Source organism: Apis cerana, linkage group LG8 (assembly GCF_029169275.1).
Source record: "Apis cerana isolate GH-2021 linkage group LG8, AcerK_1.0, whole genome shotgun sequence".
Lineage (NCBI taxonomy): Eukaryota > Metazoa > Arthropoda > Insecta > Hymenoptera > Apidae > Apis > Apis cerana.
This window is the reverse complement of record NC_083859.1, coordinates 7,279,946-7,297,836: the sequence shown is the minus strand read 5'-3', so window position 1 is coordinate 7,297,836 and position 17,891 is coordinate 7,279,946. Positions and strand designations below refer to the sequence as shown.

The following is a 17,891-nucleotide window of genomic DNA, read 5'->3' as shown; positions in this document are numbered from 1 at the left end:
TTTCTTTCTTCTCTAGATTCGACTTTGCAACTCATTTCCACATGAGGGGAATAAAAAATAAAGGAAAATTAATAAACAGCGCGTGTACTATTCGAGGAAAGAGGAGGAAAATTACGGAAAAAACCGTAGCTAATACTTAAAATGCTGACGTAGATTGCAAGAAAACAACTAGTGGAAAGCTATATAGGATTTTTGCCGCATTCTCTTGCGAAATTCATGTTTTGACGTCGTAGTTATTCTTTTTCTATCCCTTGGCCGATAATAAATTATTTTGCACAATGTCCTCGACATTTTCACAATCTGTTAAGTATTATTGTACTTGTGTATGTAATTTTTAAGATTCTCCTATAGATTCAAACACTTATAATATTAATTTCCATAAATATTAAGGTTACTGACAGTCCAATATTAAAAGTAAAGTGAAACTAAAAACTAGATTTACTTAATACTTTGATTTAATGATTTTTATAATATATATTTTTTAATAATATATAAATACTTATAATATTATATTGCAAGTTGATTTTAAATATATTTTGAAAAACATTAAATCATCGCATTAAATAATTTTGATGACAATTATAAAAATTGTTTCACTTAAATTTGTGACATGAAATACTTTTGATGTAATTAAGATTGAAAATATCTCTCACAAGTAAATTTCTCACGCTAACATTTAATTAACTCCGAAATATTCATAAATAATGGTGAATTCAGAAAACGAGTTTCCTGGAGGGTAAGTTTCACAAGCTAGTATTTACGTCACGTTATACCGGTTTTCCACGCGGACTCGTTTGTTAATTGACCGCGAAAGTATTAAAACCTGATTTTAGGTCAATTTCGTGTGTGTACAAATATGGATGGATGTTACGTGAAACGAAAGTAAGTGCGATGAATGTTACCCAATCGTCCCTAGTCGTAATTTCGTCGATCAACCAGTGACGAAACAATTCTTTCAAAACAATGAAGAAGAAAATTATGGCCAGGAAATAAGAAGAAAAGTGACCAATTCTTCATCCTAATATTTAGTTTAGAATTTATGTGAAAATTCTTCGAGATTTTTAGAATTTTTTGATTTTTATATTTTTCATTATCTTTTAAAAATTTTTAGAATTTTTCAAAGATCGTTAGAATTAAAAGATTTTTATAATCTTTCAGAGCATATATAAGTTTTTAAAAATTTCTGCAAATTTTTAAACATTTACATCGATATTTAAAGAATTTCAATATTTTAAATCTTCCCTGGATTTTGATAAAAAAATTATTTTCAAAATTTGAGATCAAAAATATTTGAAAATCTTCATAGCTCTGAATTTTAAAAAACTTTCAAGTACTTTCAAACAGCGTGTACACATAAATCTATCATTCACATAATTCAATACTGCATAAGCCAGGAATGCAAAATAATATTTCACGAACATGTTGTGTTTCACAGTAATTACTCGAAGAAATTTCCTCGCATTTGTTACTTTTTCTAAATCATATTAATAGCTGGAAATAAAGATAATATTTACGTGAAAGATTTAGAGCAATTAATATATCATTGATTTTGTTTATTCTATTTGAATTTCATTCTTGTTTGATTGAAGAAAATTTCATTGAATGTTACGAGAAACCGATAAGGAAACGACAGATTTTAGTTTTATGGAGCATTAGTTTTGCGTAACAGAACAATAATTGTTACTTTCGTTGTTCACTGTTGAAACTATGCAAAAATTACGTCTTCTAAGAATCTTAAATCAAATTGCTTTTGCAATTCTTGCAATTCTCTTTTTTCTTGATTTTTCTGTTCATATATAAACTCCTGTAAAAAAAATTCATGGAATAATAAATGAATCGAAATAAAAGAATTATGTTATGTTATAAATTAATTTATATTTATATTTATAAATTAGCTTTCTTTAAAAAATCAATACATCGTATTTTTAAAATGAAAAAATGATATTTTAAAAATTGAAAAATAGTTTTTTTAACATGAATAAATTTTTAAATTTTTAACATGAAATAAATAAAACTTAAACATATTTTATATGATCTAGAATGGAGGTTTACCTAAGTTAAATTTTTTAGAAAATCATAGATTCTGATAAAATATTTTATGTATTTTATATTTTAAGGGAAGAATTAATTCTTAATTCCATCATTTTCTTTTTTTCTTTTTTTTTATGGTGAATATATTTCTTATTCCTAGAAACAAAAATAATTATATTTATATAATTATAAGAATTTTTTATGGGGAATGTAATATATAGATTTTAGGAATCATGAAAGCAAACAAATTGATTTGAAATTTTTCTAAAAGAAGTATAAAAGGACAAAAGTACATATAATATATCCTATATTATAATAAATCCATTATTATATTTCCATTATTATTAATATATATATAAATGTATTTTATTCTTTTTTCTGTTAAAATTGTTTTCAAAAGATTATTCTTCTTAGTTTCATTTGTTGATTAAAATAATAATTCATTTTAATAGATGATTAATGTTCAAGAAGTCTGATCATCGGTTTATCGGACCTTGAAATTTTTATTCCACGAAATAATCCACCTGTGTGACCGCACGTTTGATGAAAGAAGGGCTATTAATCAAACAAAACTGTTAGCACACAGTTTCCTTGCTCGATTATCAATGATAGTCACGTTGCTCTATTCATCGTGACGTCAAAGCAGTATGAAACTATGATCTATAGCCGATCGCGAAAAAAGGTGTCACAAAGTGAACGATATTAGCAATATTTAGATCTCTATTATTCATAAAATTAGAAAGACAGAATACGTTCAGAATAAATAAAAATATTCATTTATTGAATCCATAAACATTATGCATTTTTTTGGTTTCCAAAAGAATTATAAAAAAACTAATTAGAATACTAATTTTATATGATCAATATATATAATTATATAATTCAAACTCAATATAAATCTAAATCAAAAACGAATTTAGATTTAAGAAAATTTAATTTATTATTAAACTTAAATTCTATCCTGATCCTCAAAATCAAATCTAGATCAAGTTTAGATTTAATTCAGGTTTAACTTTTAGTATAATTTATATTTATAGATTATTTCTAAATTTTTAGATCTATTAAATTTAGATTAATCAGATTTAAATACTAACTTTAATTCCAATATAATTTGATTAAATTTTAATACTTTAATAAATTAATTTTGATTCGACTTATATCATATGAATAAAAAGAAAAAATATTCAGATTAGATACATAGAACTAGTGATACGAAGGGAACAAGTCGACCTCGAAAGCATGCTACTTACATTTACGCTGCAAAATTATGCAGTTACGTGCCCTTTTTTTCGCATCATCCGTTATGCGTTGCAAAATCAACGGGTCAACCGTGAAAAAATCAGAACAAGGCCGTATGCGTGAATTCCATGTCTCTTTACTAGAGATTACATGCAATTATATTCTCTTATTATCAATAAATTATTCAATAGATAATCTTTTTTTTTATTGTTATCTGTATTATGATCTATACATATATTTTATTAGACTTCTATGATCATAATAATTTTATATTTATATTATATATGTTATATTTATTAATAAATCATAAAAAAAGAAATAATAAAATACTTCTAAAGTATATCAAACAATTGAATTGTCTGTCGTGAGAGAATAAGTTATAATTAAATCTAATTAAAGCAATTTCTTTGTGCAAGTATTTAGTTGGACTAGTGCGTTTGTGTAATTGTCTCATTCTTATACATTCATAATTTTTTAGTTTAGAGCAAACTTAATATAGCATACATTTAAATATATACTATTTATTTAACATCTTATACTACTATAAAAGTAGTGGTTTTATTTATAAAACTCATAATTTTCAAATATATATATATCAATAATATAATATTTCAAAAATATATATAAATATTTGCAATTATTTAATTCTAAAGAATTTTTTGTCAATTGAGTATCAAAAATATCATTCTGATATAATATATACATTTTACAAATCATGTGTCTTTTTCAATAAAAATCAAATATATCATTCATGAACAATGATTCAAGAAAGTTTCACTATAATTGCATTTATATCTCTCTATTTTTATAATATTCAAGTGCATGTTACATAATTTCAATATGAAATCTGCGTATATATATATATATATATATCGAATCATTAGATTCTTATTTTATAATCAAACCAATCGATCATATAAACAAATATATTAAAATTAATTAAATCCATCGATCTTTCCTAAAATCGCGCTTTCTCACAATTTACACTTCTAGAAGCATGCATTAATCGGATATTCGGATTGATCGTTAAAACTCGCGACATAACCCGATTATGCAAACTGGACGCGTGTGTACAACATTTGTAGAAATTGATTGGATGGATTTAGATTTGTTAGACAAGTTAGTAGTAATAAATCTCGTTTAACACTTGCTTTTTTGATTCAGAAGTCAATTTTTCTTTTACTCATTTCTTTTCTTAAATTTGAAAAATTTTTAGTATTTCTTCTTATATTATTAACCACATTCTATCGAGATTTTTAAAGTCCTTTTGTAAGTTCTCAATTAGAAAATAAAAGATAATATAGACGTGAAATCGATATATGTTAATGTAATTAAATAGTTGACTAATAGATAATTTTTTTCTTAAAATTTATTCAATATCTCCTAAAAAATATTAAATGTTAAATATTTAAATTAGAAATTAATTAAGTTATTAAAAATATTTAATTAGATATTTATTTATATTAAATTATTGTTTTTTTATTCTCTTTTATCTAATAAAAGATAAAAATTCCATGAGTCATTAATAAAATATTTTACTCTACATCACAGGCAATATTTAATTATTGATTATTAATCTATATCTTATTAAATGTTTGTTGAGACATAAATATCAAAATAACGTTATTTATAGTTTTCATAACTTATACAAATTATATTATTTTATATTAAATATAAAAAATATTAAATATATTAAAAATAATTAATAATTTCACCTGTCTTTTTATAAGTCACTTACTTATGTATGCAAAAAGTATTAAAATATCAATATGTTAGTATGAATAGTTTAGAATAGTAGTCCAATGCTAATTGAAGGAACTTCGTCGTGAAATCAGTTATCCTCGTGATCGATATGTATAGAGATAACAAAGCATGCTGCAGCCAGCCAGGATGACAAAAGTAAGTTTGTACGACCAAACAAATTCGTAATCATAATTCAAAAAATATTGTATTTTATTTCAATATTAATTGATAAGTTGTAATAGTTTAAAAACCAGAAACTTAAAACTTTTTATCAAATGAAGTCTCATTTGTCACTAATTGTAACCGTCTAACAACCTGAACTTCACTACAAGAGAATGTAAAGAAAATATCGATTATTCGAGTATAATCGATTTCATGCTTCGTGTGGTATTCATACCGTTATTAATTTACTTAGGTAATGTATAGTAAATAAAAAAATTAATTGATCCTTATAACTTAACTTCCTGTATATTAGCAGAATATTTTAAAGAGTTTTTAAAATTAATATAATTTCCATTTTTAATTATTTTAATAAGTTAATATTATAAACTTATAATAATATTTACTACCGTAATAGATACTTTATGCGAGTTGTCTAAAAAAATCAAGAACACAAAAAAATTTCCATAAATTAAAATAAAAATTAAATAATTATAATATATTATAACTCTTTAAACTTTGAAATGAATTATGAGATCTAAATGAAAATAAAAATATCGATGAATAAAGTATTAAACATGTTTTTCATTCTAAAATTTCTTCTCATAATAAGATTCTTAAAAAAATAAAATTTAATGTAAATTGAAAAATTGCAAATGAAATTATATATTGATGTAATATTCATCCTTGAGAGTTTGAATATGAATTATAAATATGAATTATATTTAATTCATACTCTTATACTTAAAAACTTATACCTTCCAGAATCATATTTTTGATCCTGCTCGTGCAAAATATCTTGCAGTTTGATATAATGTAGTTTTTAAAATCATCAGCATATGACTCATGTCTAATCAGGTGTGTTACATGATATAGATATTATACAAAAGCCAATACAAATGTGCTATCTTATTTAAATTAAAGAAATAAAAGATACAAATTTTTCTCTTTCCTTTCAAATTTTCTTTACTGACTTTATTTTTTTTGTTTCTAATATCATGAGCGACTGTATCAAGATGATTCTCTGCAATCGATAAATTAAACTCTCTGATATCTCTTCCGGTTCGAAAGCATGTTCCAATGAAGGGAAATGGTGAGTTCATTTTTCGTGACAATGGAGAAACCATTCATTTCCTTTCATCCTTTTTTCCCTTCTCTTGGCTTTCCAGGAATTTTATTCCTTTTTGCGAAGGTTTGTGAGTGGAATTAAGATATAATAAGAAAACATATTTTTCTATAGGTTTATTCTTTTATTTTATTTTATATTTTATTTTAGTTTATTTTTCTAGATAAAAAGATTAAAAAATAGCATATGTTATAGATTACAATTAAAAAATAAAAATTAATAAAATATAAATATTTAAAAATTAATGAGAAATATAAATATAAATATAAAAATAATGAAGACACAAAAATAAAGCAATTTAAATAGAAATATGAGACTAAATATCATATATTCATATAATATCATGAATAATTTTTTCAAATAATAAAAGTAATTCATTCAAATAAGATTAATTATTCCTAAATAAATGCTAACTTCAGAATTTTTTAGAAAATTCCAGAAGATTGTACAGCTATTATTTAAGTTCGACATGATTTCCAATTTCAATATCGGAACAATAACCATGGAGACTTTCTACCGATTTTGGTCATTTGCTAGTGATTTATGCGATCGAATAAAATTTATGCGCCATTAACCACGCACCTGTTTCCAGAGTCTTTTACAACCAATCGCGATAGTTGCGATTATGAGAGTACTTTATTGTGAAAGTGATTTGTATTGTGAAAACTCTTCTGTATTTCCGAATATTGTAATTATTTCTTAAGAAAATAGTATTACTCATATTTTTTAGGCTTCTATATTTTGATTATAAGTATTATAAAGTAGAAAAACATTTTTGAGAATTTAAACAAAATCAAAATTTAAATACAAAATTTAATTTCAGGATTCCAATTTAATTCAACTTAATTTTGACTTAATTCAACTTCATCTTGAATATTACAATTAGAATATAATTAGAATTTTGACATGAGACAGGAAAAAAACATAAAATTAATAAACTTATAATTCACTTTTTTTTTAAATTTATGAAAATTTTCTTTCTATTTCTAATTTTTATAAAGTATTAAAAATAAATTATAATATTATATTTATGCAACTTTTTTATAATCTATAGAATTTTTAAAATAATAATCGCGAATTTTGCAAATCAATTCATTAATAATGAGAACATATATAAAATATTTATAACATAATATTAACTAATCTAAAAAATTCTGGAAAATTTATTCAATCTATTTAGATTTAAAGAATATATTTAGGAAGTACTTATATTTCTTCCAAAAGTAATAAAAGAACGAATAATTTATCATTCAAAATCCTAGGCTAAATTACATTCTAGAAAAACGAGCGCAGAACCGTTTAACTCATTCAACCGATGTTAAAAATGAAATTGTCCATAATCCATTGCAAGCCATTAAACGTTCACGACGTAATAGACTTTTCTCCAGAGAAACAACATTGATCACACGCTTCCTATTTCATAATGCAAAATATAAAATAAAATTTTGAAATAAATAGAAAATAACAATACTATATATATATATAAAACTAAAATAAAATTATAAAAAAAATGGCTTAATCTATTATTTACAATAATTTTCTTACTTTCTCAATTAATATTAATAAAGAATATTTTCAAGAATACCAAAGCATGATTTTTTCATTATTTTTTCATTTTTCTCATTCTGTCGATTAATGTTGAGATTTATATGCCAATCGACACAGGTTTAAAAAATGATATAAAAATAGAACCCCCTCGACTTAGTGATTCGCAAGTTCCCCTCTGAACCGAGGTCAACAGTTTGTTACGGGGATCGTCCCTCAAGGGGATATAAACACCCGCGGTTGATTGACCCGTCGCCGCGACGCACATTCAACAGCTGCATACCTTCGCCGCGTAACAAGAACAATCGAGTGCATTAAATGTAATGGCAACTTGATGATAGTTCAGATACGATTCACTAACCATCTTCTATAGAAAAATGGTATATATAATTGATAACAAAATGAGAAATTCATAAATATTGAATTGAAATGAAGACTTATGAAAAATTATAAAAATTTTGAGATATAAAAAATTTTAGAAAAGTTTTGAAAAATATAAAATTTTGAGAACATTTGAATTATACGATGGATTTTTTTAAAAATCTCAAATTTTTGAAATTTTTAAAAAATAATTTTAAAAAGCTTTAAGAGAGAAAATCTTTAAAAAAATACAAAGAATTTTTAAATTGTTATAGAAAATGAATCTGAAAAATTTTTAGATTTCAAACAATTCTAAAAAGACAATTCTAATGTCTATTCTAAAAAATCTTAAAAAAATTTTGAATTATAGTAAAAAATTTTGAAATATTTTAAAAAATTCTAGGAAATATATTATTGAAAAAAATATAATATATTACATTCTTAAAAAAATATAAAAAATTATTAATAGTAATAATTAATATATAATTTTAGAATATTATAGAATATTTTGGAAAGTTTAATAAATTATTATAAAAATTATTTTAAAACTTTAAAAATATATTAAATAAATATAATAAATTTTTTAAGTAATCTTTAAGAAACTTAAGATCTCAAGAAATAGAGAGAATTCAATATTGCATAATAGAAAGGGTAACGTGGAATAAATTCAACGTAAAGTTCTCATAAGGCAATAAGGAAGTTTCCTGTTTATGCTTGATAACGGCAAACCTGTTAAATTATTAGTTACAGACTTAAAAACGATGTGGTTTGTTTTTGAATAGTAAAAGTCTACATTCTCTTAACGAGATTGAAATAGAAATCCAATATTTAATAAATAATTTATTATTAAAAAAAAAAATGTCAATATGAACAAATCGAAGATTTAGATAATAATGATAGTTTATTCTAGATATATTCATTTCATTTGTGATTTTTTAATTTATATTTAGTTTTTTATATAAATATAATTTAAAAATTCGAGTTTAAGATAATATTTATTTAAAAATAGTTTTTAATTTTAGTTAGTTTTAATTAATTTTTAGTTAGTTTTTAACTTTAACTTTAACTTTAATTTTACTTCACTTTGATTTCTAGTCAATCAAGATATATTCTCACAGTTAAAATCTCATTAATTTATCATCATATAGTATTTTTACTCTATAATTTTTTTCACAAGAGTATTAAAAAATTTCATAAATAAATTTCATATACAAAAATATCGGAGCATCCTCATTAACTTTTGCAAAATCATTTTCAAATTATTATTTTAAACAATTCAAATATACAGATGTATATTATCTAATACCAAAAAGAATTAAAAGAATATTTAGAAAAACATATTTATACACATATAGCGTAAAGTATAATTAAAATATTAAAAATAAAAATTAAAAATTTCTTAAATATTAAATAAAATAATTATATTCCATATGATTTTTTCAATATTTAAAAAAAAAATATCACAAACCTTATTTTACAATGATCAGAATCCCGTTACTGAAGAATCGTCGTTCCACGTGAATTGTTGATTACTTTCAAAGAACACTAAGTACGAAGAACACCGGAAGTATAGTTAACAGAATATTTCCTCTTGCAATAATGTTTCACCTGCACGTTTTCTGGCATCGGCGTGTCATCATCGACGATGCAAACAATCAGAAACGAAACACACCACACAAAAAAATCGAAACGCGACTACTCAACTTGCTTCGCCGCGGAACGCTAAATTCGAACTGATCACCGCGCGCTTCAAGTTCTCCTACTACAACTATGAGTGCGCGGCGATCGTCGACTTTCGTTCGGTCTTGAAACCATTCGCCCCACTTTGTAAGTTTCCACCATAATTTCTCACTTTCCTTGTCTGTGAATTTCTTCTTCCAATTAGATATGATTTTCTTTTGGATAATTATAGATGTTATCAATGAAGAAAATATAATTTTTTTCCCTTCTTCTCTTTATTTTTTTTCAATTTTTAATTAAAATTTCATTAATTTTATTATTTTTTCATGAGTAAAAAAATAAGGAAATATCAAAAATAAACATTTCGATTTTTTGTTTTATTTTATATTTCCATTTTTTAATTTTTTTATCATTTTAAAAAATGGCTTTTTTCTGTCAATCCTCTTTTGTCTTTTAACATGTATTTTGTTTAAAAATACTTGCAAATTTGAAGCTATTTAATTTAGTAGAAATAAGAAAGAAAATAACAGTGTAGAAAATGTTAAGAATGTATATTTATTCATGAGAATGATTGCACAAATGCGGTAGAAAAGGACCAATTCACGAATCTCATAGCGGACGAACGAATAAAACGCACAACATCCACACTAGACGGAAGTAATGAACGTTACTACGCTTATCTAGTTTGATACTTCCTTCCCAGCTTACAAGCATTTATACAAGAGCGTAGGCAGACTTTCTATGGATATCATTGTAATTACTATCATCATTTAGTTCAATTAATATCTCTAATTTGTAATTTTTCTTATTCTAAAATATAATTTTATATTATATTACGTTACATTATTTGTATTACATTATATTTCATTTTTAATAAATTATCGAATAATATTAATTATATTATACAATTGATAATCTTGGATATGTTTTATAAAATATTATTATTTTGTAAAATACTTATTATTATTGAAATGAAAAATGCTGCATCTTATTGAAAATAAAAAATATTTCCCAAAAAAAGAATAAGAATAATACATTACAAATTTATACATAAATAAAAATAATTATTTTTTATAAGTAACTGAATTCTTAACTTACATTAAATCATGATAATTTCCGTGAGATTTCTATTTTATTATTGAATAATCATTTCAATATACAGTTCCTGACATCATTGTTATAAATGATCTATAATCAATTCGATCGATAGGGAGCATCGTTAATATAATTTCTATGTAATCCTAATTAAAATTTCAAATTCTCATATAATCGTAATAACATAATGTTAACATCAATTTTATTATTCATTATATTATTTTCAAATATTTATAAAATATGATCTGCATCTGAAATTGTATCTGAAATATTAAAAGATTATTTTTTAATAAATTACATTACATTTTGAAAGAAAAAGATGATACATAATCACACATAATCATAAATTCTTGTATAATAGATATTTAGAATAAAAATTAATATTTCATTTTTATTCTAAACATTTTTTATTTACTCAAATATTTTAAACATTTTTAAAAAAGAAAATTGTCTGTATTACTATATCTTTTTAATGTTGATTTTAAAATATAGTGATAAAATAATTTTAAACATTATATATTAAATAAAATTTCATTTTAAATATCCATATTTTGATCACGAAATTCCAAATCTATGTTAACTCTGTTTATTTATTTAAGCGTATTTTATTAATTTCATTTTATTTTCGTTTATATTTTAAAATAAATATTCGTTTATATTTAAAATAAATATTCGCTGATTGGAATTTAGATACTGCTCAAAACATATTATTATTTAACGCAATAATTCGTATTTTATTAAAATGAATTTTGTTGAAATACATGTTCTCAAAAATTGTAGAGCATTGAGAAATTAATTAAAAATCAACAGTAATGTCTACGAGAATGAATCAGCACATTTTCATATGATTTCTTTTATTTTTTTCAATATCAAAAATTTATGATTTTATAATTTATTGCTTTTTGAGTCAAATCATTTTGCGAAATCTTCATAATATAAAACATACTCATTTATAAAATAAAATAAAATAAAATAATTTTTTATTGTCATAAGTTGTTGTCATATGAAATTTATATATGAAATTTAATTTCATGATGATATAACTCTGTTGATTATCCATCACAATAATCATAATCATTATCCTTGATCTTGTAACCTTGACAAGATCATTGCCACTGTAGCGATGACACGAGAAACAATCAGTGATTATTTGCGTCTCTATTATGGAATGCCCTGCATTTAATTGTACTTAATAGCTATTTATATGAATGTGCCAGATCAAATGGATTTGATATGTTTTACAAAATGATCGGTCAAGGATTATTATATTATAATTTTTTATGATTTTAATATCTTTTAATATCACATTATCTTAATATCATTTTATTATTAGTATTATTATATTTGATTTTATAGTATTTTTTTTATATTTAATTTTGATTTTATTATCCCATTCAATTATTCTGCATAAATCCTTGAAAATCTAATTCAAAGATTCCTATATTCATGATTAAGAAATTTTTTAATCAAAATTTTCATGTCCTTGTATCAATTTAAATTTCAATTCAACAAAAAAAATCTTGATTTTTATTATTTCGCAATACGTGCTATTTTTTTCAATCACTCTTATTTCAAAAAATAATAATAAATTTAACATTAAAAAATAAAAATTTGTACAATATCATTACTTCTTTACAATAAATTTCTACAAAAGAGAAGTTTCATATTTGATATCAATTTTTCAAACATTATTCTAAACTTCGATAAAGCTACGTAAAAAGTAGTCTATATTTTATTTGATTAACATATTCCTTTCGATTATTAATTATATCTTTTAATGATCTAGAAACATAATAACATATAACATAACAACATATAAAATTTCATTTTTCTATTTTAGAAAAATCTTCAGTATCAAACAGCGATGAGGAAACGGACGTTGACATAGCTTTAGATAGTTGACATAGAAAGAACATACGTGTTTAATATATTCTATTTAAGACTGATGTAGTTAACAGTCTAGAACTCTTATATCATACCATTCAGCTCGAGTTATCTGTGTAGTTCGCCTCGTAAAATCACAGATCTATATTATCTGCCTAATTGTTAATTCATATATCTAGAGATTCCTTTTCTCCATAGATGGATGTTTAATAACTAAAAATAATAAAAAACGAATCAATATTAATCTAAAATATACATTGTACAATTATCTTCTAGGCATTTCAATTATTTGATGGATTCGTTTATTATCTATTTCCTTAGTTAATAAATATCGAAGTATAAGTTTTTTCAAATTACTAAAATTAACTTGAAAACATCAGTAGAATAGTTTCTAAAAATGTGATGAAATTCAGATATACATCTGAAATTGGAAATAGATATGGTAGCGCCTGCGCTCTTAACTCACCTATTATTTTCATTTTTTTATGAGGTAAACCTCATAAAAAAGATTTGATAAACATTTACGTAATAAATACTATCGAAATTAATCCTAAATTTGTATATATATCTATATAAAAAGACAATGTTACGATAATTAAAAATTTTTTTAAATTAAATTTCTTATACAAATATTGTAACCGAAAATATTGAACAATTAAAAAAGTTTCATTTATTTTTAATGATTTTCTACCGTGGGATAATCTTATTTTATTCTATAATCACTTATAAATCATTGGATGTCGCGCACTTTCATTGAAATTTTTTCGCAGCTTTCTCAACCGCGGATCGAAATAGATTTAAAACCAAAAGACGAAACCAATCAGGTTGCATATCTTGCACGCATGCGTACTTTGATAACCTACTCTTGTAACAAGGAACGCGTATCTGTCGTAGACACAGAAAAATATTTTAGTAAGTCGTAGCTTCGGTTAATCGTGAATGATTTTTTCAAATTTTGTTTTATGAAGTAAAATAATAAAGATGTGAAAAGTGATAATTTCTATAATTTGTAAAATGTCATTGAAATGCATCTCCGATAATCCACATTTCTCATATACTAATTGAACTTCAATTCATCAATTCAATCAATTCAATTAATATTATTGTAAAAATGGATAATTGTAAATATAAAAGTTTAACAATAACAATTGAAGAAGGATAAATGATCTCTAAAGAAAAGAGAAGATTTATGTGGAATCACTTTCGCGATAAAAAAATTTTTAAGAAAAAGATTGTTCATTGATCCTGTCAATTTTTTTCCACAATTATTTACCAAATACAGACAACGAATCTGAAAGTATAAAATTAAAATATGAATAAATAGCTTTATGAGAGAAAAAAAAAAGTTCTTGTATTCGATACTAACCTGTCTCAACAGAATGCGAATATTGAAATACTCGATATGCTTTCCATAGAAATTCTTAAGGTATATATATATATATATATAAACATTAATTCGTAAAATATTAAAAAAGATTCATTCACAAAATTAAAAAAAAATCCAACAGAATTTGTCAATATTATATATATTTACATTCTTTTAACCAAACGTGATGAGAAACAATAATTAGCTCAGCTGTTCAACATCTTTAACAGCAATAAATCAAAAAAATAAACGAATAATTAATAATAAAATAAAATTAAAGATTAAAAGTATAAAGAAATGTCAAAAAATAGGCAATTTGCGTTCACCAATGTGTTCTGGTTGGAACCATGGAAAGTCATAAAAAATTTGCTTTATAATATCATTTATAGCATTTTAATTCCTCTAGATTTTTCAAAAATTATTGAGATAAAATGCAGGATCGCTGAACAAAAAGGATGCAGTTTGGAAAAGTGTCGTTGAACCGGATTTATTCTGGTTATTTGATTCGGTGTTATTATCAACGTCCTCGTTGTCGAGGTTCAAGAAAGACCTGGCTGGATTCAAGGTCAGCCACAGGATGTTGGCGGAAATGGTCCGTCTTTCGTATCAGCATCGAGCATTTTATTGCTATGTGATTCTAAGTGTGTGGATTTTTCTTCTTGTTGCTGGTAATAGTTTGAAGAAAATCTCGGCAGTTATTTTTTTTATTTTTTATGTTTATTTTAATTTTTTTATGCATTATTTATAATTTTATTAATTATATATTTAATTTTTATTAAAACTGATTACTTATTATATTTTTTTATTTTTTATATTATTTTATGGAATAACATGATAGTTTAATTATGATTTTTTTTAGAAAATTCTTTTAATATCTTAATGCGCTATTTTATCTTAACATAAGCGCTTAAAAATAAATACGCGAGACAATGCAATTAACTAGTACATACACGATTTCATGTTATCGGCTTCGTAAACTTGGTGTTAAGCATATATATAAACACTTTTAAAATTCCTTTTGTCATCTAATGTTTTTTTTTCTATTTTTTTCTTAGCAAAAAATTGAATGTGAATTTATTTCTTATATGAATTTATCCATTATAAATATATATATAAAATTTTAAAATATAATTAGTAAAATTACATTATTAAATTTTATAGGTATGTACAAATATATTGGTATAGATGAAAAAAGTTCTATGCAAGCTAGAATTATAGAAAATGATATTTCTATAAGAGAATTCCCAAGAAATTTAAAAATTGATGTGAAAACTAAAAAAATATTTCGATTTTGTAATCCTCCTAGTGAAATTACAACAGAAACAGAAGGTAAATAAAATGTTTGTAATATTAGTAAATTATAAATAATTATAATATTATTAAATTATTTTAAATTAATAAAAAATTTAAATAATTAATAATTAATTTTCATTTTTAGGAAAATTAGATGGAAATTTAACATTAGGAGGAATTTTAGTGTTTATTCGACATGGAGACAGAGGCCCTTTAGCACATATTCGAAATATAAGCTTAGTGAATTGCGGTGGAGATTTTAGTTCCATACCTGAATTAGAAAATTTATATCATAATTATGTAAATTTTTTGCAAAATGTTTCCAGCTATTCCAGAACTGCTTGGGCACAATTTTTAGGACCATTTCATGGTTTTCCAATGTTGCCTAGCAATTCTAAAGATTGCAAAATTGGCCAACTGACAACCCTTGGCATTGGACAATTATTAAAAACTGGAATTATACTTAAAAATGCTTATTATCATAAACTGAATCTGGGAAATAATTCTATATCCAATAAGGATATTATTGTATATAGCACTAGGTACCGAAGGACAGTTCAAAGTGCAGTTGCATTGTTATATGCTCTATTAGAAACAGATGGTTTCCAGAACTTAGCTAAAATTACTATGCAAGAAAGTCAAAGCTATGCTTTTTGTAATACAGACTGTGCATGTCCTGCTGCTGAAAAATTTTACAAGCAATATCTAAAGGTAATTACATTTTAATCTTTTTCATGAATTTGATATTGAATTTCTTGAAATATTGATATTGAATTTCTTCTTACAGGAAATGTCAGACCACTTGAAATCTCATCCAGCAGTGGCTGATCTTATACGACAAGCTTCCAATGCAGTCTTCGAAATTCCTGATCAAGCCCAGATGACAGATCCTAATACCTTAAAGGATGCATTGTTAACTTATATCTGCCATGGTGCTTCTCTGCCCTGCATAGACTTTAACACTCAAAGAATTTGCGTGAAAACTGAACATGTAACAAGCTTGTTCACTTATACGGAATGGGAATCTAAGCAAGTGGCAAAAAATAATAGTCGCAAAAAATATGGATTGCTAAGGGCTTATGGGTTACTTCGAAATATTGTCTCTTATATGTTACGAATTATTTCTGAAGCTAAACCGAAAATAGTTTTATATTCTGGTCATGATAAAACATTAGAATATCTCGCAACTGCTCTCGGTATATTTTCTGATAAATTGACAATGCCGCATTATGCTTCTCGTTTCGTAATCGAAGTTTATCGAATAAATCCAAAAAATGAAAATCACGTAGCTAGCGATTTCTATTTTCGAGTAGTGATTAATGGTAAAGATTTTACTCAGAAAATTCCATTCTGCAGGAATGCAAATTTTTATAGTATCAGTTATATCGAACGCAATGAAATGGAAAAACGCAAAGATTCAAAATTGTGCCCAATCGAGACAATCATCAGACAACTTCACGATGATTATTTCGGACCATTTAATGCAACTAATTTCAAAGATGCATGTACTAATCATAAATATGGATAGTTTAAACGCAGAAAATTTATTAAAATGATATAAATTATCAATTATATAATAATTTATTTAATTTTTTTGTGAAATTGGTGAAATGAAAAATAACCAAAATCAAAATTGAATATTCTATAAGCTCTCGCAAACTAGAAGTGAAATATAATCGGTGCAAATTCAAATCTTCATGAACTCAAATAAAATAATACTTAATATTCTAATATTTTATAAAGAAAGTATTAAAAATATATTATAAAGAATCTCAGCGAATTTCTTTTATTATTAAAGCTTTATTATGGAAATCTCAAAGTATAAAATATAAAAAATGATAGTAAAATTTGCACTGTTTAGATACTGTTTTCGAACAAATAAGAAAAAGGAAGCCTTATATTCTTAGATTATATCTTACAAAATCGAATATAGCTTTAAATATACATACAAAGCTAAATGATCGCCATATATATTTTATCACATGTCTTAATGTACATATGTAAATAACTTTTATCAAACGGAAATTATGTTTGTTTTTAAAATTGTTGAAAAAATTAAAATCCTATGTAGTTCTCCATCTTTGCTACAATTAAATAATATTATTTTCCTTGTTAAAATTAATTCTTGTTATACTTAAAATGGACCAAAATCCTTATATAAGAATAATTATCACACTCAAGTGCTGTTAAATTTATGTATCTATTTAGAAAAAAATTGCACGATTCAAATTTATTGCAAAGTTGTACAAATCAGTATTTATCCAAAAAATATACAAAACAATGTTAAATTAAATTATAGATACATTTTTTGTTAAAATACATATTTATCATAAATTATATTATTGAAGGATTTATTAATTCCTATTACTG

The 17,891-nt window shown here is 23.8% G+C and overlaps 2 protein-coding genes and 1 long non-coding RNA gene across 11 annotated transcripts in view; 1 reads left to right on the top strand and 2 right to left on the bottom strand.

Moving 5' to 3' along the window:
• LOC108001697 (patched domain-containing protein 3) overlaps positions 1-9,979 on the bottom strand; it is a 27,301-nt gene extending 17,322 nt beyond the window's left edge. For 3 of the 7 annotated variants that reach the window (XM_062078521.1, XM_017062857.3, XM_062078522.1), the window contains exon 1: positions 9,672-9,978. The gene's annotated coding sequence lies outside the window, so the exon portion shown is untranslated. Of the gene's footprint in view, positions 1-1,514; positions 1,805-2,052; positions 2,188-3,281; positions 4,654-5,008; positions 5,417-9,671 lie in introns of those variants that run through there. The other 4 variants (XR_003698615.2, XM_028668649.2, XM_062078520.1 and 1 more) reach the window with 3 other exon arrangements.
• On the top strand, positions 5,109-17,858 carry LOC108001698 (2-phosphoxylose phosphatase 1). Of its 3 annotated transcripts, none has more exons than XM_062078523.1 (5): positions 5,109-5,169; positions 14,635-14,896; positions 15,390-15,557; positions 15,667-16,232; positions 16,309-17,858. In XM_062078523.1, exons 2-5 carry the CDS (start codon positions 14,806-14,808, stop codon positions 17,047-17,049), a joined length of 1,566 nt encoding a protein of 521 aa, XP_061934507.1. In that variant the 5' UTR covers positions 5,109-5,169; positions 14,635-14,805; the 3' UTR covers positions 17,050-17,858. The 3 variants fall into 3 exon arrangements, with proteins under 3 accessions (XP_061934507.1, XP_016918348.1, XP_016918349.1); XM_017062859.3 differs by lacking the exon at positions 5,109-5,169 and adding an exon at positions 13,695-14,288; XM_017062860.3 differs by lacking the exons at positions 5,109-5,169; positions 14,635-14,896 and adding an exon at positions 15,062-15,296.
• Positions 12,796-13,639, bottom strand: LOC108001699 (uncharacterized). Its single transcript, XR_001766757.3, has 2 exons — positions 13,329-13,639; positions 12,796-13,075 (listed from the first exon to the last, which is right to left on the bottom strand). It is a non-coding gene; the product is annotated as an uncharacterized LOC108001699 (long non-coding RNA).
• Positions 17,859-17,891: the final 33 nt, after the last annotated feature.

What these genes read in the sequence shown, in the direction of transcription:
- LOC108001698 (XM_062078523.1), top strand. Translation starts at nt 14,806, where the DNA reads ATGTTGGCGGAAATGGTCCGTCTTTCGTATCAGCATCGAGCATTTTAT. An exon ending in AATTACAACAGAAACAGAAG is followed by an intron (nt 15,558 to 15,666) that starts GTAAATAAAATG and finishes TTTCATTTTTAG; the next exon opens with GAAAATTAGATGGAAATTTA. An exon ending in TTTACAAGCAATATCTAAAG is followed by an intron (nt 16,233 to 16,308) that starts GTAATTACATTT and finishes TTCTTCTTACAG; the next exon opens with GAAATGTCAGACCACTTGAA.